The 25,959-nt window shown below is 42.4% G+C and overlaps 2 protein-coding genes across 2 annotated transcripts; both read left to right on the top strand.

Moving 5' to 3' along the window:
• Positions 1-763: 763 nt before the first annotated feature.
• LOC107396782 (C-type lectin domain family 17, member A) lies at positions 764-9,865 on the top strand. The gene is made up of 7 exons (XM_015976624.3): positions 764-885; positions 4,200-4,265; positions 4,379-4,468; positions 6,732-6,926; positions 8,182-8,336; positions 8,411-8,526; positions 8,702-9,865. Exons 1-7 carry the CDS (start codon positions 825-827, stop codon positions 8,847-8,849), a joined length of 831 nt encoding a protein of 276 aa, XP_015832110.1. The 5' UTR covers positions 764-824; the 3' UTR covers positions 8,850-9,865.
• Positions 9,866-9,951: 86 nt separating this feature from the next.
• Positions 9,952-21,113, top strand: LOC107396781 (tetraspanin-13). Its single transcript, XM_015976623.3, has 6 exons — positions 9,952-10,202; positions 11,765-11,932; positions 12,004-12,084; positions 20,492-20,605; positions 20,684-20,797; positions 20,872-21,113. Exons 1-6 carry the CDS (start codon positions 10,140-10,142, stop codon positions 20,944-20,946), a joined length of 615 nt encoding a protein of 204 aa, XP_015832109.1. The 5' UTR covers positions 9,952-10,139; the 3' UTR covers positions 20,947-21,113.
• The last annotated feature ends 4,846 nt before the right edge of the window (positions 21,114-25,959 follow it).

Genomic DNA, 25,959 nt, shown 5'->3' with positions numbered 1-25,959 from the left:
CTATCTGCTCCAGTTCTTCAGGAATAATCCCACTTGACTTCCTCATTATGTAAAACAGTATGAAAACCAAGTATTCAGATCAGCAAGAGTGATATACACCTTAGCTAGGGTTTCCTAAGTGCGACCCATGTGAGACCTAACAATATGTTTTTGTTTTTCATTTAGTTTCCTGGTAAAGTCTGTGCCAGGAAAAGCTTTAAATCTGTGCTTTATTTAGTCTTTTCTGCTGACAGACAAGACCATCAGTGTGTGCTTGGCAGTGTTGGGCAAGTTACTTAAAAAATGTATTAGTTCTAGTCACTAATGACATCTTCAAAATTGTAACTGAGTCACAATATTATAAAAGTAACTAATTACCAGGAAAATTAACTATTGTGTTACTCTTTTAAATGAAAAACATTCAAGAAAACGTGGTCCCCCTCTAAAAGGAACTTACTAAATATTCTATAAATTACTAGAATACAAAATTCTTAAATAGACTTGAACATAATTAAATGTGTGTCTAATAATTTATAAATATAACTAAATAACTGAAATAAATTAGCACTTCACAAAATAAACTATAAACTGGAAAAATTACATAAATACAGTATAAAATCAAAGAATTATTGCCATTACTGGATACTAGAAATAACAGCATTTTTTTTTTCTTTTTTGGTTGAGCCACTAAATGTGTTTCCTTTATTGAGACAACGCCTTGGTCTGGCTTGGTGGTTTGTTGTGTCACCATGAGTTTGTGACAGAAGCAGCAGAAACAGACGGTTTGAGTAAAAAAAATCACAGAGGAACTAGTGGAGCCTCAGCTCACAGACACGGATACCAGGATGGAGGAAGAAATATGTTATTCTGCTGTTGTTATTAAAAAAGGAAAACCTTGTTCAGAAGGTAGGTGAGTCCTGCAGAGACTATTTATCGTCTTTAATGAGTAAAATAAAACCCCTGATGTTATTTCAGGTCAGAAAAACTAATTAAAACTGTTGTAAAATTCTGTTTGGGAAATTGATTCTATTTGTGTATGCAGATGTTTCATTATCTACACTGTAAAAAAATAAAAAATAAACAAATTTTACTATAAAAATCCAGCAGCCGGGGTTGCCAGAATGGTACCGCCAAATTTTGGGCAAAACTCTTTTTTTCCCCTTTTACTGTAAGAAGGTACTTTTATTGTTGTTTTTATGGTTAAAAATGGTACTGAAGTCAGTATTTTACTGTAGAAGAAACTGTTTTTACTTAAGGAAAAAAAAACATTGTTTTACCATAAAATGAACATGTAAATAATCTATCAAATAAAATTTGTGCCACTAAAAACAACATTTTTCCCACTAAAAGCAAAATTAAAGGGTTTTTCTCAATCACCTTTCACTGTTCAATTGATAGAATGAAAAACCAAAAAAACTGCCATTAAGGTCATAATAGCTTTGCCCGCTTAAATGCTGTTCATGTCTTTCAACTGTGCTTGTGTGTGAAATTGTAGCAGTCAAAAGTGTTATGTTGAACAGCCTTCACTTCTTCTTCGATGGGTACAGCAGGTGCCTGAACAGACCTCACCTAAATGTCGCTAAGCGCAATGGGAAAAAGGAAGTAAACGCCTTACACCATTACCAGCAATTAAAAGCTGTGTTATTTTTTTCAATAAATAAATGTAAAAATCGTGGCGTTTTACTGTTATAAACTTTAAGGAATTTTCCATTAAAAAAATTATGCAAAAGTGCTTTACAGTAGAATTTTGTATTTTGTACAAAGAAAATATGTACAAATTACTCTTTTCACCAATTAAATTGTTTGTGGCCACTTCATGTCCAATCAATTTTTTTTTTATAGTTGACAAGTTTTTCCTGTCATGGTTTTACGGTTTATCACAGTTTGTAGTTGCTGGTGATTTTAACAAGGCAAATCTCAAAACTGTACTCCCCAAATTATATCAGCATGTGCAGTTCCCCACAAGATGTGAAATGGACTTCATCATGTTTACAGCAGCAAGGTTTTAAAGCAACATCCCTCCCCCACCTAGTCCGACCACATCTCCCTTTTTTTAACTCCAGCATACAGACCACTCTTTAGAAAAGGGAAACCAGAGACCAGAGTGATTCAGCTGTGGCCAGAAGGACCATCAGAACAGTTACAAGACTGCTTTGATGGTACCATCTGGTCCATTTTTAAAGATGAAAACATAGAGACGTACACTTCTACGGTTCTTTCTTATATAATACATTGCACAGATACTGTTACAACAACAAAAACAATCTGCACCTTCCCCAACAGCAAGCTATGGATGACCAAAGACGTCAGGTTCCTGCTCAAGGCTTTCAGGTCTGGCGATGCTCAACAATACAGCACTGCCTGGTCAGAGCTGAAGAAGGACATCAGAGAAGCCAAGGTGGCTTACAGGAGAAGGATCTAGAGCCACTTTGACAACTCAGACCCACAATATGCATGGCAAGGGATTTGGCACACCACAGATCAGACCAGCACCAACTCAACATCCAACAACTATGCCATACTGACTGAAGAGCTCAACAGTTTATTTGGCCACCATGAGGTGACGACTGCTGGAACTATGACTCCTGCTTCAACACCAACAAGCAACAGCCAGGTGCTAATCCTGCCGACCGCTGAGGTACAGCGTATACTCAGAGGTGTCAACACAAGGAAAGCAACAGGTCCAGATGGCATTCCAGGAAGGGTGTTACGTCCTCACTGACATCTTCAACATGTCGCTGTCCCAGTGCTCTGTCCCCACCTGTCTAAAAACCTCCACAATAGTACAGATACCCAAAAATTCTGCAATAACATGCCACAACGACTACAGGCATGTAGCTTTAAAACCTCTCATTATGAAGTGGATGAAAAGACTAGTGCTGCAGCACATCACATCTGTCTGAGTCCTCCAGCTGCCTGTCTGAAGCCCTTTCTGTACTCCCTGTACACACACGTGCATCCACCCACAACGCTAACGCTATCATCAGGTTTGATGACGTGGTGGGCCTAATCAGCCAGGGAAATGAGCCACCGTACAGGGAAGAAGTGCAGCAGCTGGTGGACTGGTGTACAGATAACAACCTGACCCTGAACACCAGCAAAGCCAAAGAAATCATCACTGACCCAAGAAAGAAAAGGTAGAGCACCCGTCACTGTCAATAAATAGAGAGCAGGTGGAGATGGTGTCACAGTTCAAGTTCCTGGGCACAACCATGTCAGAGGACCTCACATGGACACACAACACCAAATGTCAGATAAAGAAGGCACAACAACAGCTATACTTCCTGAGGGCTTCAACGAAGATCAACCTGCACAAAAACTGCTGGTGTGGTTTTATCGCTGCTCCATAGAGAGAGTCCTGACCAACAGCATCATGGTGTGGTACAGCAGCCGCTCTGCAGCTGACAGAAAGACCCTGCAGAAAGTAATCAAAACTGCAGAGAAGATAACAAACACACACCTGCCTGCCCTGGATGACATCTTCACCACTCCCAGCCTTCGAGAAGGCACAAACATCCTGAAGGACTCAACCCACCCTTCTAACCATATCTTCAAACTTCTTCCATCTGGTAAACGATACAGGGCAATACAAACATGCCACCAGGCTGTTGTCAGCCTCTATGCAAGAGCCATCACTGAACTGAATGTTGCTGCTAGGAGGTCACACTAAGAGTGATTCTGCTGGACAGTTAGTGCACTACTGCACCTTTACATTAAGCTAGTTAATCCTGATACCTCAACATGTGGTTGTTTACATTTATATTATGTTTACTTTCAGTTTAAAGATTTAGTCTTGCCTATTACCGTGTTTACATTTTTACCTTTACATTTTTTATACCTTAAACTGGATGTGTGTGTGTGTGGAAGATATGTGTGTGCGTATATATGTGTGTGTGCATGTGAGCGTGTGTGTGTGTGTGTGTGTGTGTGTGTGTGTGTGTGTGTGTGTGAGAGAGAGAGAGAGAGAGAGAGAGAGAGAGAGAGAGAGAGAGAGAGAGAGAGAGAGAGAGAGAGAGAGCGTAAGGTCAGTTTCGTTGTACACCTGTGCAATGACGATAGAATGATTTTGATCTGGAATCTTGTTAAATATACAGCTATTTTTTACAGTGCAGCTGTTAGATGTTCTCTCAGTTGTGAGTTTTTTAAATCCTGATTCTCGTTTATCACATGACTCTGTACATATATTCATTCATTAATCTAATATGTTTTCTGTCGTTTAGAGAAAGAAGAAACAATTTATTCCGAAGTGAAACGTGGAAAAACGGAGGTCGTTCTGACTGAACCAAGTGAGTTATTAAATATTATTGAAATTTTAAATTATAAAAGGATTTTCCATTTTTCTGAAGGAAGAGATGAAAATCAAGGATGTGTTATAACATGATGCTGTTTGGTGTTGAAGCTGAAGCAGTGCTCCGGCCTCACCTGTTACGGGTGTGTTTGATGATCCTCTTCTTCCTCTTGGTCGGCAGCATTGCCGCCATCATTTACAGTGAGTTTCATCACAGCAACATGGAATATTGAACAATAACAAATGTTTTTACAATCATTTTCACACAAAAAGTATTTTGTGTTTAATTTATTGAAAATGTAGAAAGATGGATACTCCTTTTTATAAATTCATTAGAGAAAATTTTATTTGCTCATTTATATATGGTAATAGTAATACAATAAAATAATTTAGGGCATTTTAAATAGTTAATAGGTATTATTATTATTATAATTAGTAGTTGTAGTATTCGTTTTCAATAAGACATGCTTATATTAAATCTAGTTAAATTCAAAATGTATTTGTTAATTCCAATAGAAATGTTTAATAATAATTAAATGTGGTTGTAAAATTTAAATGATTACCTTTTGTTGAACATTTCTTATTTGTAAAAAACTGTTCTGCAAGTTGGTGACTCTAGAGACTTTTTATAAATGATTTGAAGTTTGGTACATTTTATACAGGTGCTGGCCAGTAAATTAGAATATCATCAAAAGGTTGAAAATATTTCAGTAATTCCATTCAAAACGTGAAACTTGTACATTATATTCATGCAATGCACACAGACCAATGTATTTCCGATGTTTATTACGTTTAATTTTGATATTTATAGGTGACAACCAATGAAAACATCAAATCTGGTATCTCAGAAAATTAGAATATTCTAAAGGCCAATGAAAAAATGTTTGTTTCTCTAATGTTGGCCAACTGAAAAGGATGAACATGAAAAGAATGTGCATGTATAGCACTCAATACTTAGTCGGGGCTCCTTTTGCCTCAATAACTGCAGTAATGCGGCGTGGCATGGACTCGATCAGTCTGTGGCACTGCTCAGGTGTTATGAGAGCCCAGGTTGCTCTGATAGTCGTCTTCAGCTCCTCTGCATTGTTGGGTCTAGCGTATTGCATCCTCCGCTTCACAATACCCCATAGATTTTCTATGGGGTTAAGGTCAGGCGAGTTTGCTGGCCAATCAAGGACAGGGATACCATGGTCCTTGAACCAGGTGCTGGTGGTTTTGGCACTGTGTGCAGGTGCCAAGTCCTGTTGAAAGGTGAAGTCTGCATCCCCATAAAGTTGGTCAGCAGCAGGAAGCATGAAGTGCTCTAAAACTTCCTGGTAGACGGCTGCATTGACCCTGGACCTCAGGAAACAGAGTGGGCCAACACCGGCAGATGACATGGCACCCCACACCATCACTGACGGTGGAAACTTTACACTGGACCTCGTGCAACGTGGATTCTGTGCTTCTCCGCTCTTCCTCCAGACTCTGGGTCCTTGATTTCCAAAGGAAATGCAGAACTTGCTTTCATCAGAAAACATAACTTTGGACCACTCAGCATCAGTCCAGTCCTTTTTGTCCTTGGCCCAGGCGAGACGCTTCTTGCGCTGTTTCATGTTCAAGAGTGGCTTGACACACGGAATGCGACACCTGAATCCCATGTCTTTCATGAGTCTCCTCGTGGTGGTTCTTGAAGCGCTGACTCCAGCTGCAGTCCACTCTTTGTGGATCTCCCCCACATTTTTGAATGGGTTTGTCGTCACAATTCTCTGCAGGGTGCGGTTATCCCTAGAGCTTGTACACTTTTTTCTACCACATTTTTTCCGTCCCTTCGCCTGTCTGTTAATGTGCTTGGACACAGAGCTCTGCGAACAGCCAGCTTCTTTAGCAATCACCTTTTGTGTCTTGCCCTCCTTGTGCAAGGTGTCAATGATTGTCTTTTGGACAGCTGTTAAGTCAGAAGTCTTCCCCATGATTGTGGTGCCTTCAAAACAAGACTGAGGGACCTTTTAAAGGCCTTTGCAGGTGTTTTGAGTAAATCAGCTGATTAGAGTGGCAGCAGGTGTCTTCTATATTCAGCCTTTTCAGAATATTCTAATTTTTTGAGATACCAAATTTGGAGTTTTCATTAGTTGTCACTTATGAATATCAAATTTAAATGTAATGAACATTGGAAATACATTGGTCTGTGTGCATTGCATGAATATAATGTACAAGTTTCACGTTTTGAATGGAATTACTGAAATATTTTCAACCTTTTGATGATATTCTACTTTACTGGCCAGCACCTGTATATTTGTGTTTGAATACAATAAAATAAAAATGTACAACTTTTAGAAAATAATCAATTGTGGCATGAATTCCTTTTACAAATAAAAATCTTGAGCTTTGTTTTCTAAATTAAGAATCTTGGCTTGTCTGATCTAATATTTTTAAATGTTCTTAACGACGGAGCGAATAACAAACTCCTCTGTTCTTTTTCTAGTTGGCGTGGAGATGAAGAAACAGCAGGCCGACCTGAGAACCCTCACTGCAGTGAACCAGCAGCTGATGGTGGAGAAGAGAACCCTGCAGAACCAGACCCAGGAACTGAACAGAACCAGAGAGAATCTGAATCGAATGCTGGGAGTCATCCTGACCTTCGACAACTTCCCAGTGAAAGACTTCTGTCCCAACAAGAGTGAGCTCTGCTTCTTTTGGATCCAGTACAGAACATAACATCAAAGTTTAGTCACAGAGATGCTGCATCCTCAGTTACTACACTCTGATGACGCAGGCAAAAGCTAGGCCTGGCAAGGCTGAATATATACAGTGCTCTGCAGAAATGAGTACACCCCGCTACATTTGTCAGAAAACCTTTAGTTTCCTTTCAGAATCAACATTTTCTATGATATACCATGCTACAAAATACTCCCACAAATGTGGGTCATTGATTTGTTCATTTGTACACAAAAAAGTGATTTTCCGAAAATATCCATTCAAGCCCATGTTGCAAAAATGAGTACACCCCAATTATAGTCTTAGCAGAAAAACCACACTTAAGACTACAAATTTTGAATTAACAGGCATTCAACCACAGGTGAGTCTAATGGTTCATTTAAGAGGTGTCAGCAAAAGGCATTACTTAACAAGGAAGAGCCCTTCCCATTTCATGCTGTCAGCAATGGCTCCACATGGAAGAGAAATGTCACTAACTCTGAGAAAGGAAATCATTTGTTTACAGAAAAAGGTGAGGGCTACAAGAAGACCAGCAAAGCTTTACACATCAGTCTAAATACTGTAGCAAAAGTGATTCAAGGTTTTCTAAGAGAAATGCAAAATGTCTACAGTGAAGCATGGTGGTGGTGGTGTCCTTATGTGGGACTGCATGAATGCTGCTGTTGTTGGGAAGCTGCATTTCATTGATGGTATCATTAACTCAACAATGTACTGCTCTGTACTCTATTTGTACTTCTCAGAGAACATCTTGACTTGTAGAAGCTAACTTTTAGCATTAGCAACTCCACCACACAGCAAAACTACTTCAGACTTGTGTTATTTGTGGAGATAAAAAAATCAATGTTGCAAAGTAAACAGAGTCAGTGGTAGAGATTAATTGATGTCAGCCAATCAGTGGTAAGATATCAGAATAACAGGAAATAAGACTCCAAAGCCTGCTTTCTCTCACTAAACCGCTAAGTGTTATTCCCACAAAGATTCAGTGAAAAGGCATTCATTTATACTAGAGGCCACTTAAAATGTGTAGGGAAAGAAATGAGTGAATTTGGTCTTTAAAGTTGATAATGGAAAATGACGGGGAATGTTTTAGGAGGACCAGAGATGGATCCCTGTGGTACACAGTTTCTTAGCTTTAAAAGTTTTAATAGGTGGAGCTGGTCTCTAAACTACAACAGAACTAAAGATCCCGACTTTTCTTGTCTGTCTGATGAACTCAGAGTGTCAGCCGTGTCCAACCGGCTGGGTTCAGTTTGAGACAAAGTGCTTCCTGTTTTATGATGAAAATCCTCCCTGGAAGAGCTGGGATCAGAGCAGGAAGTTCTGCCAGAATAAAGCTGCTGATCTGGTGGTTGTTGATAATCTGCAGGAGCAGGTAAAGTCCGGGATTATAACTTTAACCTTGAAGAGTCGACATGTAACATGTTCATGAAGACCTCTGATTTACAGGAATTCATCAGTAACAAAGCCAGGTTCTACTTTGACAGTTATCATGGATTCTGGTTGGGATTAGAGAAAGTCAACAACGACTGGGTCTGGGTTGATGGGCGGAACGATACTCTCAGGTAAAAGATCATGTTTAGTGACATATTGTGACATTTTAAATCACCTCTTTACCCAGAATGCATTTAGATCTATTTTTATATGAACTAATTTCCTGTACAAAATCAGTTTATTATTTATATTATTATAAAATCTCAGCAGCAGTTCACTTGTTCTCTTGATGTTCATGTTTTGAAGGTTCTGGATGGAAGAGAACTTTGATCCAATGGGTCTACATGTTCTACTGATCCCTGGCAGGGACCCCAAAGAAAACTGGACACCATCAGATCCTGTGTTTCTGAACAAATTTATCTGTGAGCGAGATGTTCTGATCAGCTCCAGTTAGGCAGAGAACAGTGATCAAAACAGATCTCTGTTAGAAGAGACTAAATAATGTTTGCATTTCATCTCTTTCTGGATTTTACTTCCGTTTTATCTGTTTCCTCCTTATGAAACTGAACATTTTCAGTCAAAAGGAGGTTAAAAACCACCTTAAAAAGCGACATGATGTCATTTCAAAACGACAACGTTACGATAATGATCCTCTCTCATCTGTGATGAACAAACTGAACCTCTGACCTTCCTTTAAAAACTCCAGAGTTTCTCCATATGTGTTTTTGTTTCCTCACAATTTTCTGCTCTTTTTTCTCTCATGTCACTTTAAACCCCTAAACCTATCCATCTATCTATCTATCTATCTATCTATCTATCTATCTATCTATCTATCTATCTATCTATCTATCTATCTATCTATCTATCTATCTATCTATCTATCTATCTATCTATAATTTTTGAATAATTTAGTTATATGTATAGTATTTAATAGTAGTATATTGTGCAGTATAGAATCATATATTATGTAATTCATAATTTGTTTTTTGCTTTACATTCATATATTATCAGCTATATTATCACAAGTTTTTATTTCCTTATTTCTGTCTTATAAACAAGAATAAATTCAGATTTGTGTGTTGGGTTCTGCATTTCTCATTTTTCTATTCCAGTTGTGCCCACCAGATGATGCCAAACACATTCCTTACCCTCTTAGACTAGACTGTGATCAGCGTCCCCTGCAGGACAGTTTTATTTTAGGCTTAATTACCTTTAGATCAGCAATCAAAACTGGCAGCAAAAACTAATTTTAATGATTTAACTCATGAAAACAACACAGAAAATATAAAAACATTAAACAAAACAAAGATTAAGATCATTCAAACTTATCAAACCTGCAACTTGAATAAATGTTTATTCTCATTCAAATTATTATTATTATTATTATTATTAGTAGTAGTAGTAGTAGTAGTAGTAGTAGTAGTAGTAGTAGTACTATGCTCCCGATAAAAACATTTTTAATTTGAAAATCTTATTGATTCTTTCAATCTTTGAGTCTGGTTCCGCTCTCTGTTGGTTTAACCATTAACTGATCAGAGTTCATGTGACGCTGGCTGCAGCAGCTAATTACCAACGTGACCAACAGGTGAGTCATCCTGATACTCAACCGACCAATCAGCGCGCAGTTTGAGCTCCAGGAAATGCGGTCCGGGTCTCCTCCAGGATTCAGAAGGAACCCGAACTGCTGCGGAACTCGAACTCGGTTTTTCAGCCTTTCTGAGAGAAAACTTCCCGCACAGCAGCGATGGTTTGCGGAGGATTCATTTGCACCAAGAACGCACTTTCTGCGCTCAACATCATTTATGTTGTAAGTCAAATAATCCAGATTTTATCTATCTGAAAGGAGTGAGAATATCACATGGAGAACAGAAACCTGACTTCAGATCTGTTTGAGTTGTCTGTTTTATTTTATATTATTATTATTATTATATAAATTATAAAAACTGTTGTAAAGAACCGGTGACTTTGATTAACTGATTAGCTGCTGCTTCCACGAGGTCTTTTCCGGTTTTCTGGGATTGTTTAACTTTAAAGCAGTTCAGGACTTTTTCAGCTTTTACTAAATTCACCAACTTTAAATAACCAGAACTTCAGATTTTCTACGAATGTTAAATATTGTAAATTTAATCTGAACTTGGTCCTAAAGGCTCTAATTAATGTAACAATTAGGATTCAGGCGAGTGAACGTTCTGTCTTAGAACAGGAACAAAAAGGTTGGTAAAATCAGGAGAAAACATTTTAAACTGATTTTAGCGTGAATAAATATGTCTGACCTTTTGCTTCATCAGCTGAAACTTGTTTAATAAGGATTATTAATTAAACCTTTTAATTAAACTTGTATTATTGTTCATCTGCAAAATAAACTCGTGAAATGTTGTTTTTAGTCTCTTTACATTTAAAAAGCAGAATACCTTTTTTTTATCAGAAACATCCAGGAGCTTCCCTAGGATGTTTCACCACTTCCGGTTTCCTCCTGGGTGTTTTGTTTTGCCTTCATCGGAGTCTAATCTCATCCTATAAAGGGCTTTTTGACGTCAGAAGGATGTAAAACATTCCTCGGTTAAATCTTCGTTCAGAAAATGAAAGAAAATAAAACAAGAGCTCAGAATGAAAATAAAATCTGTTTTTAGGCCAGAATAACAGATTCGGTCCATATTTTAGAGTTAAAACATGTCAACTTGGGGGAAAAAACCTCAAATATTAACTTTAGTATTTTTATATCACACTCCATGAAGAAAAATGCTGAAAATAAACTTAATAGCTTTTCTTCTCTTATTTGGGCATGAAAGAGTTAAACTGAGGTCCTGTTCAAGTGTCTTTGCTCAGATGAATGGATGAATGAACCTCCTCAGATCAGCCATCTGCTGGTGCAGAGGAGCATCTGAAAGCTGCAGCATGGTCTCAGATCCTCAGAGAACAGCAGGCCACACAAACCTTCAAAGGAAATAATAAACTTGAAGAAGCACATAGATAAAAACGGGTTTAAGAAAAAAACAGCTTAATAAAATATTTCTAAACTACATTCGATGTGATATCTTGTTTCTGTAACAAATTAGATTTTAAGTGTTAAAATAAAAGGTCAAAGTTTAAAAATCTGGAGACAGAAGCTAAAAAATCCCTGAAAAATGAATTGATCGGATTTTGACCTGCAGCCAGGATCAGATTCACGTCAGGACAGCAAAACCAGGATTTAATATCATTTGCAGGATTTCAGAAAATCACTGAAGTTTTAGTGGATCTTCATCATGGCAACATGACCTCACAGCGGATGGATGCTGGATTAGCAGCTTCTTTCATTAGTTTTCATTAGATTACAGATGAAGAAAATATCTTTAATTAGTTGTTTTTTTTTTAATTCCCCACCCCCAGATGGTGAGCCTGCTGCTGATCGGTGTGGCAGCCTGGGGGAAGTGGTTTGGTCTGGTCTCAAGCATCAGTGTGGTGGCAGGAGTCATTAGTGTGGGGGCCTTTCTGCTGCTCGTGGCCTTTGTGGGTCTCTGTGGGGCCCTGAAACACCAGCAGATCCTGCTATTCTTCGTATCCTTCTGATCTGTTACATCATTATCATCATCAGTTCCAGGGTGGTGAAGTTCCTTAACGTGAGTCAGTACATGATCATCCTGTTCCTGGTGTTCGTGCTGCAGTTTTCCATCTCCTGTGCCTGTTTGGCTCTGAACAAAGACCAGCAGGTGGGCTCACTTCTGCTTCTCCTCACTCAGAACCAGGTTTAAACATCCATCATCTCTTAAGACAATAGGAGCCTAAATGAAATATTAGGCTCCTAAATATTAGGAAAATATCCCCTTTTCCATTGTATATTATTTCAAACTGTGAGATTATTTTCTTAGCAAGTTTTAGATTTTCTTTCTGGCGGCGAATCAGCTTCTAGTTGGTTGATTTGCAACATTTTCATAAGTTTATGTTTATGATTTAAAGTTATTAAAAATGCAGCAAATTAAGATTTAAATGTTTGAAAAATAAAAAAACATCCATCCATTTTTGGCCGCTTATCCGGAGTCGGGTCGCGGGGGCGACAGCCTAAGCAGAGAGGCCCAGACTTCCCTCAGCCACTTGGGCCAGCTCCTCCGGGGGAAGCAGGCCTTCTCTGGCCAGCCTAGAGACATAGTGTCTCCGACGTCTCCTGGGTCTTCCTTTAGGTCTTCTCCCAGTTGGGCGTGCCCGGAAAACCTCACCAGGGAGTCGTCCAGGAGGCATCCTTACCAAATGCCAGAGCCACCTCAAGAAAAGGAAGAAGAAAATATCATTTCTATAGCGCCTCTCAAGATAAAAATCACGAGGCGCTTCACAAATACAAATGTAAAAATCTAAAAAAGAATTTAGAAAATGATTAAAAATATATTTCAAATGAGCACAAAATAGACAATTGTGATTAAAAAATGTTAAGAGTGAGTGAATAGGAAAGAGGGAAATCAGTGGATCCTGAGGAAGGTAGAATAGGTGGGGAGAGCAGAATAAAGAGAGTGGTGAAGAAGGTCATACAAAAGCCACTTTGAACAGGTGAGTCTTCAGCTGCTTTTTAAAGGAGACCACTGAGTCCACTGATCTCAGGCTCAGGGGGAGAGAGTTCCAGAGTCTGGGGGCCACAGCAGCAAATGATCTGTCACCTTTGGTCTTTAGTCTGGTGCTGCACAACCAGTAGGCTTTGATCACTGGACCTCAGGGACCTGCTGGGGGTGTAGGGACTACGAAGATCACCAATGTAAGATGGTGCTTGTCCATGTAAGGTCCTATAGACCAGAACCAGGATCTTGAAATGAATCCCGAAGTTGACTAGCAGCCAATGAAGCTGGAGGAGAAGCGGGGAGATGTGGGTGTGTTTGGAGGACTTAGTCAGAAACCGAGCAGAGACATTCTGAACCACCTGCAGACAGTTCAGGGAGGTTCTGCTCAGACACATGAAAAGAGAGTTATAGTAGTCTAAGCGTGAGGAGATGAAGGTGTGGATAAGTCAAGTTCAGAGCGGGGCAGAATGGGACTCAGCTTAGCAATGTTCCTGAGATGGAAGAAGGAAGAGCGAACAAGAGAACTGACATGAGAATCCAGGGTGAGAGCTGGGTCAAAGGTCACGCCAAGATTCCTGACAGAAGGTTTGGTGTGAGAACCTTGGGAACCAGCTTGTCTGGGGCACAGATGAGGATCTCAGTCTTATCTTCATTCAGCTGAAGAAAGCTCCCAGCCATCCAGGTTTTGATTGCTGCAGCTTAGACATCTCATGGCGCTTAAAGGAGATGTACAGTTGGATGTCATCTGCATAAAGATGGTAGGAGATTCCTTTGAAGGAGCTCAGGAAGTGCTGAAGAGGAAGCAGAGGAGGAAGAGCAGAGGCCCCAGCACAGAACATTGTGCAGGGTGTCCGCGGGGTTTTAAAAAGTATTAAAAAGTGATAAATAAAAATAGTCAAATTTAAGGCCATTAAAAGTGTTAAATTTGGTCTCAGAGGTATTATTTTTTCCAAGTTAGGTATTATTTTTTTCAGACTATCAGATGTCGTATTCTGAACATCGACATAGAAATATATTCCGAATGAAATGTTTTGAACGATTATAAAAATAAAACAAGCCGATTATTTGCTCCTCCCACTTGCGCTGCCCTGAGTTACAAATGAAGCGCTCCGTTGCCAACTTAGCGACTTTGATGCTATTTCCAACAGCTTCTCAGACCCCCTTCTTGACTTTTTAAATCTTAAAAGTACCTAGCGAACACCTCAGAAACATCTCTGGTAACCCTTAGCTACTTTCTGGATAACTATCGTCGACATTTCCTGCTGCAGGTTAGCTAAACACTCCGCCTGCGCTCCGGACCGTTCTTCAGGACATTAGGAAAGGGAATGATGTAGTGATGTGTCAGTCGCTAAAGAAACGGCTCTCGGAGCCGGCTCCCTGTTGGAGTAATCAGAGTGAGTGACACACACCGTACCTGCGGACTCCTGAGCCACTAAAAACGGCTAAATGTGCGCGTGCGGCGTGCTAAACACACGTGCAGCTTGCCCCAATTGCTGTGAGACCGGGTTGGGGGGTGGGGGGTGCAGCTGTGGTTGGGACAATTATTACATTAACTGATGGACTTGTAAATAAATAGTTTATAAATAAGGTAGAAATAAGTTCCTCACGCTGATAAATAATAACTAATCTCTCTGAGGACACGGTGCTAGCGCACTCTCCTACAGCACCTTGACATGACTAAATAAATGCTATGCAACATTTAGTGAACAGCAATTTGCATGTATTTGTTATAAATGCCACTGTATAATTCTTGCTGTCAGTATTTGCAAGATATTGGTATTTGGGTCTGTACTGGTTAGACTTAAATGAGTTAAACCAAGGTCTATAGCCCTTGGGTCATAAACTATGAGCTATAAGTATATTGGTCTCTTTATACTGGGAATCAGGAGTTCTTTTAGTGATCATCTTGTTTATTTATTTTTGCCCTGATTGTGCCCTGAGCAGTTTTATGACTGAATAAAAATAAATTAAAAAAATCTACATAAATTGAAAAATCGTCTTAAATAATCGAGATCTCAATTTCAGTCACAATAATCGTGATTATTGTTTTTGCCATCATCGAGCAGCCCTACTTTAGCTTATCCGGTCACATAATGATGACGTCATATTCAGTGGTCGTTGTGCATCATTTCAGGCCCCGTGGTCAACTGTCTGAACCGCTGAACAGAAGTGCCTGGCTTATTTCCTAAGTAAAATAAATATGCGCAATACGTTGTCAACATCAGTGAGTCTCTAAGTCTATGTTTTTTGTATGTTATATATGTTAAAATATGTGTAAATAGGTCGCTGATTAACACTTGCAATTTAGTGTTGTGATGGTTTTAAAAAAATTCTGAAGGTAGTAAAAAAAAGTATTAAAAAGTAGTAAATTTTACTTAAGGATTGCTGTATATACCCTGTTGTGGGACACCATGGGTAAGAGAGGTGGTGGAGGACCTAAACTTGGAGACGGCCACAGAAAAGCAGCGCTCGGAGAGAAAAGAGGAGGACCACTCCAGAACAGATCCTGATAGGTCTACCCAGTCTCTCAGCCTCTCCAGTAGCAGGTGATGATCAACAGTGTCAAAGGCTGCAGTCAGGTCCAGCAGGACCAGAACAGAACAGTCCCCTGCATCACTGTGAGTCAGAAGGTCATTATAGACCCTAAGAAGAGCTGTTTCAGTAGAATGAGCTCTACGAAAACCTGACTGTAAGCAATCATAGATGTTACGTTCATCAAGAGCAGCTGTGAGTTGTTTAGCCACAACCTTTTCCAGGATCTTGGAGATGAACGGAAGTTCAGAGTAGGGTTGTCACGGTAACCGGTATAGCGGTAAACCCCGGTAAAAAAGTTGACAATAAAAATAACCGTCCAGTTTTTAAAAAAACTATATTATCTCGGTGGGTTTACCGTGGCCGCGGTTTCGGCGCGATGACCCTTACCAGCCACCGTCGCTTCAGCTGAAGTTCCCGCGGCGCGCACACGCACTTTTTAATTTGCAACGGCACCAAAACTTTGAAGCTGAAATAATGGCCGAAGGAGGAGACGGCAGCGCCCAGGACATCCATCAGCCCTCAAAGAAGACTAAATCGGAAGTATGGGCATATTTTGGATTTCTGAAAAATGCTGAGGGACAGTTAATAGAAGACGGCTATCCCGTTTGCAGAACGTGCAGGAAACAAGTGTCTGCAAAAGGCAGCAACACTTCGAATCGAATGGCACATCTGCGTGACCATCACCCACGTCTCCACAGCCAGTGCAAGGTAAGTTAACATTAGCATTTTAGCTTAAATGCATGACGTGAGGACTTTTGGCTGAGGGAGAACGCAACGAGTCACTATATACTGCAGCCGCAGCGTCCTCTGCCAGCATTTAAACCGTGTCACGGACACCCTGTTGCTGGATGAAGCATCTTATTTGTTGATGATGAAGAGAAATATACAATTAGTTCCTTGTCATTGATTTGTTTACTTATTCAATGCCATTTATACTTGAACATTTGGATTTGATTACATAGTGTGGTAGTTATTTTAGTAATTTGTTTAAAGTGGCTATTTATTTTAAATACATATTTTTTAAGGTTGACTTGTACAGTGCTCAAGTCAAGTGTGGACTGGAGTTTTAGATTTTCATTTTGATAATGAAGAAAACAAGTATATGAGAAAACAAGTGGTGTTTCTTTGATTTGTTTACATATTGTTTATGTTTCGAATGTTTGGATTTGTATAATTTAAACCTGCACTGACTACTGTAACATGTTCCAGAAAAATAAGCTATTTGTTCCTTTACTTGTGAAAAGTTGCACTTTTGCTAAGGCTTTGTGTTATTTTAGGTTTAATAAACACTGTTAAACCTTTTCAGAACTATTTCAGTTTGTGTAGAACAGGACTATCAATGCTTTCTGAACATATGCAACACCGTTTAAAAAATACCGCGATAATACCGAAAACCGTGATAATTTTGGTCACAATAACCATGAGGTTAAATTTTCATACCGTGACAACCCTAGTTCAGAGATGGGTCTGAAGCTGCTATGGAGAGAGGCGTCGAGACTTGGTTTTTTAAGAAGCGGGTGGATTACAGCATTCTTAAAGTAAGCAGGGACATGACCAGAAACCAGAGAAGCATTAATTATAGAGAGCACGCTGGGACCGATGGCCTGAAAAGCACTTTAAAACAAAGATGAGGGTAAGATGTCGAGGGGGCATGCAGAGGTCTTCAGAGAGTTAACTAGTTTGGTTAACTCAGGCAAAGAAATAGGAGTAAAGCTATCTAGGATGATGGGCCTGGTTGGAGTCAGGAGAGGCAGGGAGGTACGTCCTCGGTGCATCTTGGGCGATCGTGAACGAACGGAAGGATAAGAGTCTGGCGATCATAAGAGATGGTAGCAAGGACAATATTGAAGAGGATCACAGACAGGAGCAAGGTGGAAAAGAGGAGGTTAGTGGAGAAAAGTTTGAAAAAGTGGCCGGTGACTGCAGCTAAGCCAAGCACTGACTCCTTTCGATGTGGAGGAGCAGCGGGATTACTCCGAGCCCCTCCCGGATGACCAAGCTTCTCACTCTATCTCTAAGGGAGAGCCCAGCCACCCTGTGGAGAAAACTCATTAAGACAGCTTGTATCCATGATCGGATTCTTTTGGTAAATCAAGAGCTTTGCCAACAACACCCATATCCCTGCAGACACAACACCATTCCGCCTGTCAATCTCAAGCTTCATCTTTCCCTCACTCATGAACAAGACCCTGAGATACTTTATCTCCTCCACTTGGGACAGGACCTCGTCCCTGACCTAGAGAAGGCATTCTACCCTTTTCCGACTCAAGCCCATGGTCTTGGGTTTAGAGGAGCTGATTCATATTCCAGCTGCTTCACACTTTGCTGTGAATCGCTCCAGTGAGAGCCAGATTTCACGGTCTGATGAAGCCAACAGGACCACATCATCTGCTAAAAGCAGAGACCTGATCCTCAGACCACCAAAACGGATCCAAAAACACCTTGACAATGGGGGCACCCCATACTTCTGGAGTACCCCTTTTTAAGGGCCTCCCTAGGGACACAGTCGAACGTCTTCTCCAAATCCACAAAACACATGTAGATTGGTTGGGCGAACTCCCATGCACCTTCCAGGACCCCCTTAAGGGTAAAGAGCTGGTCCAGTGTTCCACGGCCAGGACGAAAACCACATTGTTCCTCCTTAATCCTAGGTTTGACATCCATCTGACCCTCCTCTCCTGAAACCCTGAATAGACTTTAACAGGAAGGCTCAGGAGTGTGGTCCAGCTGTGGAACACATCCTGCCGTCCACCTTCCTAAAAAGAGGGACCACCGCCCTGGTCTGCCAAACCAGTGGAACTTCTCCCGATGTCCAAACGATATTGCAGAGCCGAGTCAGCCAACACAACCCTACAACATCCAGAGCCTTAAGGAATTCTGGGACGATTTCATCCACCCCCGGAGCCTTGCAACCAAGCTTTTTGATCACCTCAGTACCAGAGATTGGAGAGCCCAACCCAAAGAACCTGGATTCTGCTTCCTCCGTGCAAGACGTGCCAGTGGAATGGTGGAGGTCTTCAAAGTACTCTGCCCCCCAATCCACAACGTCCCGAGTCGAGGTCAGCAGCACACCATCCCCTCTGTAAACAGTGTTGGTAACACACTGCTTTCCCCTCTTGAGAAGTCAGATGATGGACCAGAATCTCCTTGAAGCCATACGAAAGTCATGCTCTTTGGTTTTACCAAACTCCTCCCACGCACAGTGTTTTACCTCTGACCACCTAGGCCACATTCCGCTTGGCCTGCCAGTACCCATCAGCTGCCTCTGGAGTTTCACAGGTCAAAAAGACCTGATAGGACTCCTCCTTCAGCTTGACGGCATCCCTAACCGCCAGTGTCCACCAACGGGTTTGAGGTTTGCTGCCATGACGGGCACCAGCAACCCTGCTACTGCAGCTCCGGTTGGCCATCTTGACAATGAAAACATGGAACATGGCCCACTCAGACTCTGCGTTCCCTGGAACCTTTTGGAAGTTCTGTCAGAGGTGGTAATTGATATTTCTTCTGACAGGAGACGCCGCCAGACGTTCCCAGCAGACCCTCACAATACGTTTGGGCCTGCCAGGTCTGACCGACATCCTCCCCCACCATGGTAGTCAACTCACCAGCAGGTAGTGGTCCGTTGACAACTCTGCCCCTCTCTTGAGCCGAGTGTCCAAAACATGTGGCTGCAGATCAGATGAGACGTCAACAAAGTCGATCATTGAGCTGTAGCCTAAGGTATCCTGGTGCCAAGAGTACACATGGACACATGGTGTTTATTATGGACAATCACTCAGATTCAGATCGGGGGGCAGTTCCTTCCCACCACACCTCTCCAGGTCTCACTGTCATTGCCCATGTGAGTGTTAAAGTCCCCCAGCAGAATGAGTCACCAGAAGGAGCGCTCTCCAGCACCTCTTCCAAGGACTCCAAAAAGGGTGGGTAGTCTGAACTGTAGTTTGGCACATATGCACAGACCACAGTCAGAACCCATTCCCTCACACGTAGGTGGAGGGAGGCTACCTTCTCGTTAACCGGGGTAAACCCCAACATACAGGTACTAAGATGGGGGGCAACTAGTATGCCCACCCCTGATCGGTTCCTCTCAGTTGGGCCACCTCCACCATGTCCAGCCTCTCTCAAGGAAACTGGTTCCGGAGCCAGAGCCATGCATCAAAGTCAGTCAGACTATATCTAATCTGAACCTCTCAACCTCACACCAGAGAAATGACATTCCACCTACCAAGAGCCAGCTTCTGTAGTTGAAGATCAGACTGCCGAGGTCCCCGCCTTTGGATACTACCCATCACAATCCCTTTGGCCCCTCCCACAAGTGGTGAGCCCATGGGAAGGGGGACCCACGATTCTTCTTCGGGCTGTGACCGGCTGGGCTCCTTGGGTGAAAGCCCAGCCACCAGGGATTTGCTGACGGGCCCAACCTCCAGGCCTGGCTCCAGAGGGGGGCCCGGTAACCTGCGTCTGGGTGAGGGAACATGGTTTCCATTTGTTTTCATCAAAAGGTGTTTGTGGGCTGCACTTCCTGATCCCTCACCTAGGACCTGTTTGCCATGGGTGACCCTACAAGAGGCATAAAGCCTCAGGCAACTTAGCTCGCAGGATCATTGGGACACTCAAACCTCTCCACAACGGTAAGATGGCAGCTCATAGAGAAGAGTAAAACTTGTTCAATTGAAAATTAGATTTGAAAATAAAGGTTTGATAGGAAATAATCAAAATGACAGATTTCTGGGATTTATGGAGCATCAGTAATCATTCAGGGAATCTGGAGCATTAGAGGACCAAGGAGCAGGTCCAATACCTCAGAACCACATCTAGAACCCTGGTGTTGACTCTGTCCAGGCGAGATGCTGACTGCTCTGGGCTGGACCAGAACAAGGAAAACATGGATCAGAATCCCAGACCTCTATTGGAAGAAGTGAACCAGATCCCAATGCCCAGTTCTGTGATGTTACAGGCTTGGATCAGGGTTCTGCGGTTGGTGGTGTTCTGCTGGTGCCAAAACCCGATCTCACTGATTTCTGTCTCTAACCTCCAGAACCAGCTACTGGAGGTCGGGTGGAACAAGTCGGAGTCGACTCAGAGAGACGTGGAGAAAACGCTGAACTGCTGCGGATATTCTTCAGTGGACTTCAACAGCTCCTGTGCTGCTGTGAGTCAAACTTCTGGGTTTGGATCGGAACTCTGACCCCTGACCCCATTCTAACCAGGTTTGCTCTCACCTGCTCAGGAATGCTTCAGAAATCCGGCCTCCTGCATCACCTGCTCCACCATCCTGCAGACCTACGCCGGGGAGGTGCTGCGCTTCGTCGGAGGCATCGGACTCTTCTTCAGCTTCACAGAGGTCAGAGGTCACATCTGAGCATTTATCCTTTTGAGCTCCTGTCAGAAAATCCTAATCAGGAATTTTGTTTGCAGATCCTGGGAGTTTGGCTCACTCACAAGTACCGGAACCTGAAGGATCCTCGATCGAACCCCGGAGCCTTTCTCTGAATCAAACTTAAAATCTTTTTTTTTTCTTCCTGTTTCAGTCTGAGTCCAAACATTTAAAACATTTTTCAGTTTTATTTATTTAAGTCGGTTTATTCTAATAAAACATCTTTTTGATATAAAACTTTTTGTTTCACCCTGACATTAAACTAATTTCTGCATTCAAGTAACTTATGTGAATGTTGTGATTTATTAAACATGATGAGCAGGTGTGTGTGTGTGGGGGGGGGGGGGGGGGGGGGATGGAGCTCAGCAGAACAGAAACCAAGAACCTGGTCAGAGTGATAAGATTACTTTTCACTCTGGTTGCCATGGTGACAGACACCAATGGCTCTGCTTGTTCCCTTGGACAGAGCTGGAGACTCTGCTGTGGGATCGGGTTTCACCTGGACTGGGTCTGCAGGTGGGTCCAGCAGAGAGCTAGCCTGGCCTGCCAGACTCCTCTGTTTAATAATTTCTGTGCAGAATTTGTTAAACAGAGGACGAGTCGGGCAGGCCTGGCTAGCAGAGAACCAGGTCCAGACTAAAGCTTGCATTAATCATCTGTTGGTGTTTAAATCACAACTTCCTGTTTTTATTGTGAATTATTTAAAATGATTTGGGTAGAACCTGAATCAGAAGCTTTTAGCTGTCATAGTCAGGTGTCAGTCATGATGCCGAGCTCACACTATGGGGCAGAACCAGGATGTTGACGTAGGAACCGGTTCCTGAGGCGGTCTGACCTGTCAGTTCAGGTGTTTGTCAGTTGTTAGTTCAGATTAACCAAACAAACATGGAGGTGTTTGTGTTCAGCCTTTTTACTCTAACAGGAAACAGGTATTTAGGATGTTTGACTTTGGTTTTAACTGTTTTTCGTCATCTCTAGGGTTTTAATGCTTTCTTAAAGTTTAAAATATCAGAAAATGTATTTGAATAGAATAGAATAGAATTTAACTTTATTGTTATTGTACAGGTACAGGGCAACGAAATGCAGTTTGCATCCATCCAGAAAGTGCTTTAGCCGTGATATAGACGTATTACAATATATGTTAGCAATAATATAGATGTGTAAGTATATTACAGAAATGGATCTATAACATATGTTATAATGTACATGGTATTAAGTATGTTATGAATATTCTATGACTATAAGTATATACAGGCTGTAGTTAATACAAGCAGTCCATGAGTTTAACGTGGGTCATATGTCAGGAGGCAGAGTTCAGGAGTCTGACAGCTGTTGGGAAGAAACTGTTCCGGCACCTGGTGGTCTTAATCCGGAGGCTCCTGTAGCGCCTCCCAGAGGGCAGCAGGGTGATCAGTGCATGTGATGGGTGACTGTGGTCTCTGATGATTTTCCTAGCCCTTTTCAGACACCGCTTCCTGTAGATGTCCTTTATGGCAGGAAGTGGTGCTCTGGCGATGCGCTGGGCAGTTTTCCCGACCCTCTGCAACGCCTTCCGGTCCGAGGCGGAGCAGTTCCCATACCAGACTGTTATACAGTTGGTCAGGATGCTCTCGATGGTGCAGCGATAGAAGTTCACCAGGATGTCTGAGGACAGGTTGTTCTTCCTCAGAGTCCTCAAGAAGAAGAGGCGCTGGTGAGCCTTCTTGACCAGCTTGAAGCAGTTGGTAGTCCAGGTGAGATCCTCGGAGATGTGGACTCCCAGGAACTTGAAGCTGCTCACACGCTCTACTGCTGTCCCCTTAATGTGGATGGGTGGATGTAGGTCAGCATTCCTCCTGTAGTCCACGATGAGCTCCTTAGTCTTCTCAGTGTTGAGCAGCAGGTTGTTTGTGTCGCACCACTCAGTCAGACGGTCCACCTCCTCCCTGTAGGCGGTCTCATCGTTGTCACTGATGAGGCCAATCACCGTGGTGTCATCTGCAAACTTAATGATGGTGTTGGAACCATCAGCAGGTCTGCAGTCGTGGGTGAAAAGGGAGTAGAGGAAAGGGCTCATCACACAGCCTTGTGGTACACCAGTGTTCATTGTGATTGTTGATGAGCAGCGGCTATCCAGTCGGACATGTTGAGGGCGGTTGGTCAGGAAGTCCAGTAACCATTTGAAGGTGAGGGAAATGATCCCCAGGTCTGTCATTTTCCTGATGAGTTGTGAGGGGTGGATTGTATTGAATGCTGAACTGAAGTCTATAAACAGCATTCTGGCGTAGGTGTTGGTGTTGTCCAGGTGTGAGAGGACAGAGTGCAGTGCAATGGAGACTGCATTCTCTGTGCTGTTCTGGCGGTATGCAAATTGGTGGGGGTCCGGGGGGGGGGGGGGGGGGGGGAAGACAGGATTTGAAGTGTGCTAAGACCAGCTGCTCTAAGCACTTAGTGATGATGGGGTTGAGTGCTACCGGGCGGTAGTCATTGACTACGTTTACATGCAGCCAATATCCGGGTTATGATCGGGTTAAGGTCGGTATTCGGGTTTCTGAGTTGATCAGAATAACCCGTTTACAAGCATAAATAGAAAGAGTTACCCCTAACTTGGATAACCCAATTTAAATGCGGACGTTGGGGTAGCGTCAGGACGTATGGACTACGTCCAGACGCAATATGCGTCATTTCCGGTTCTTCTTGTTCCGGTATACGTAAAAACAACAACATGTTTCCCAGTTCGGAAGAGATAGCGACCGCGTTTGTTTGCGCTTTCGTTTCCTCGTCACTCCAAAAGTGTGGTGCTGTGCCGCGACTCGCCATGTTGCTCCCAACTTGTTGTTTACTTCCGGAGTTCTGGCGCATACAAGATGTCTCGCTACTCAAAAGACCAAGATTCTTTGCGAACAGAGCATGCCTAGAACACACGCTTTGATGGGAATATCCCGATATGCGTTTACGTGACCAAACATTCGGGTTAGAAAAGGGTTACCCCAGGTGTAGTAACCGGGTTTTTAAAACCCGGTTATGAGTATATCCTGGTTTTTGGCGGTGTTTACATGGACCTGCGGAACCGGGTTATTGTGAATATTCGGGTTTTAAAAGGGTTACTGGCTGCATGTAAACGCACTGATTGAGGCTAGATGGGTTGGAGTTTTTGGGTATTGGGACGATGGAGGTGGATTTGAAGTAGGCCGGTACCACAGCATGGGCCAAGGACAGATTGAATATGTCTGTGAGCACTCCTGCGAGCTCCCCAGAACACACTCTGAGAACACGCCCAGGGATGCCATCAGGACCTGCAGCCTTGTGGACATTGATCCTGCTCAGCACCGCTCGTACATCGGTGGGGGAGACAGTCAGAGGTTGGTGGTCTGGCGTCATGTCTGTTATAGTTGTGGTTGTGAGGTTCCCTCGCTCAAAACGAGCATAAAAGTTGCTGAGCTCGTTGAGGAAGGAAACATCAGAGGATGCGGGGGGGAGGGTTTGGTGATCCTGTAGTCTGTGATGGTCTGGAGTCCTTGCCACATGCGTCGGGGGTTGGAGTTGGAGAAGTGTTCTTCTATCTTCTTTTTGTAATGATGTTTGGCTTTTTTGATGCCCTTCTTTAGATTAGCCCTGGCTGTACTGTAGGCGTGTGCATCTCCTGTCCTAAAAGCAGTGTTGCGGGCCTTCAGTAGGAGAAGAACATCCCGGTTCATCCAAGGCTTCTGATTGGGGTACATGGTGATCCTTTTCTGGGTGGTGACACTGTCTGTGGTCACGGAGATGTAATCCAGTACAGATGAGGCGTACTGATCCAGGTCTGTGTTGGTGAACATATTCCAGTATGTGTTTTTAAATCTGTCCTGGAGCACCGCGTCTGTCCCCTCTGACCACACTTTAATTGTCCTCACAGCAGGTTTCACACGTTGGATGAGTGGTGAATACCGAGGTGTGAGGAACAGGGAGAGATGGTCCGATTGTCCGATGTGGGGGAGGGGTGTTGATTTGTAGGCTCCAGCCAAGTTGGAATAAACATGGTCTAAAGTCTTGTCTCCTCTAGTGTGGCAGGAGACATGTTGGTGGAATCTGGGGAGGACTGTCTTTAAGTTGGTGTGGTTGAAGTTGCTTTGCTCACTTAACTAAAAATATTTAAAAGGTTAAAGGTGTGGTTAACTAGTTTACTCAGTGCATTTGCAGCATTCTCTAGTGTAAATCAATGCTGATGCTCCTGTTGAGATGCAGACGTTTGCTGGTGCAGAGGTGGGCTGAAAACAGCTGGAGCCAAGATGAGCGAGTCCATAAATGCAAATTCAGTGTGACATCCCAATGTGAGGATTTTCAAAGCCTAGCATTTCACCATCTATTTTCTACCACAAGCTAATGCAATAGATTTGCGGAAGACCATTTTCATGTTCGGCTTGCATGAAAAACTGAGATTATAATCAAATTATTTTTAAAAAAAATAACGTTTTCAGTGTTCCACACCTGAACCCGTTATTCAAACTTATAATTTTGTACAATTATGAAGATGATTCGAAAGTGAACTAAATGTGTTTGGCATCCATTGATTCTCAAACACCAGCAACGTCATGGAGTTAGTGCTGTTTCTGATGATCAGCTGTAGTGGCCATCTTTAATTGACCCCAGCAGTTTGTTATAGGCTGGATCCAGGATGACTTCCTTCGTTTGAACACACACACCCATACTTGTACTTATATGTTGGTGTGGACCGCCATTCATTTAAGTAACTCCACTATGCCCAACCTGTACCACAACCATAACCAATGCTGTTCTTTTCCTTAAACTAACCTAAAGTAAAAGTTAGTTCCCACCGTACCACTAAAAGTTTTAGGGTGCATAGCATCGTGTGGACCAGCAAAACGTTCCCACAGTACAGGTTAAAGTTAAAAGGTGTCCACTTACACATATAAAGACACACACACACACACAACCTTAAACCAGCTTTAAATAACCTGCAATCTCAGAGGTTGGTGTGTATTTCTTTATTAAGCTTGCTGTACATTCATGTACCAAACAACACATGAAAGTTTTCTGTGATCGAGGAAGAAGAGGAAAGATGATCAGGAAGATGAAGATTTGGGCCCCAGAAGAAAACCAGAGGAAAAGAGGAGCACCAAAGTTCAAACACAGTCAGACTGAAACATAAA

The sequence above is a fragment of the Nothobranchius furzeri genome, chromosome 5 (assembly GCF_043380555.1).
Source record: "Nothobranchius furzeri strain GRZ-AD chromosome 5, NfurGRZ-RIMD1, whole genome shotgun sequence".
NCBI lineage: Eukaryota > Metazoa > Chordata > Actinopteri > Cyprinodontiformes > Nothobranchiidae > Nothobranchius > Nothobranchius furzeri.
This window is presented reverse-complemented; position numbering and strand designations above follow the sequence as displayed.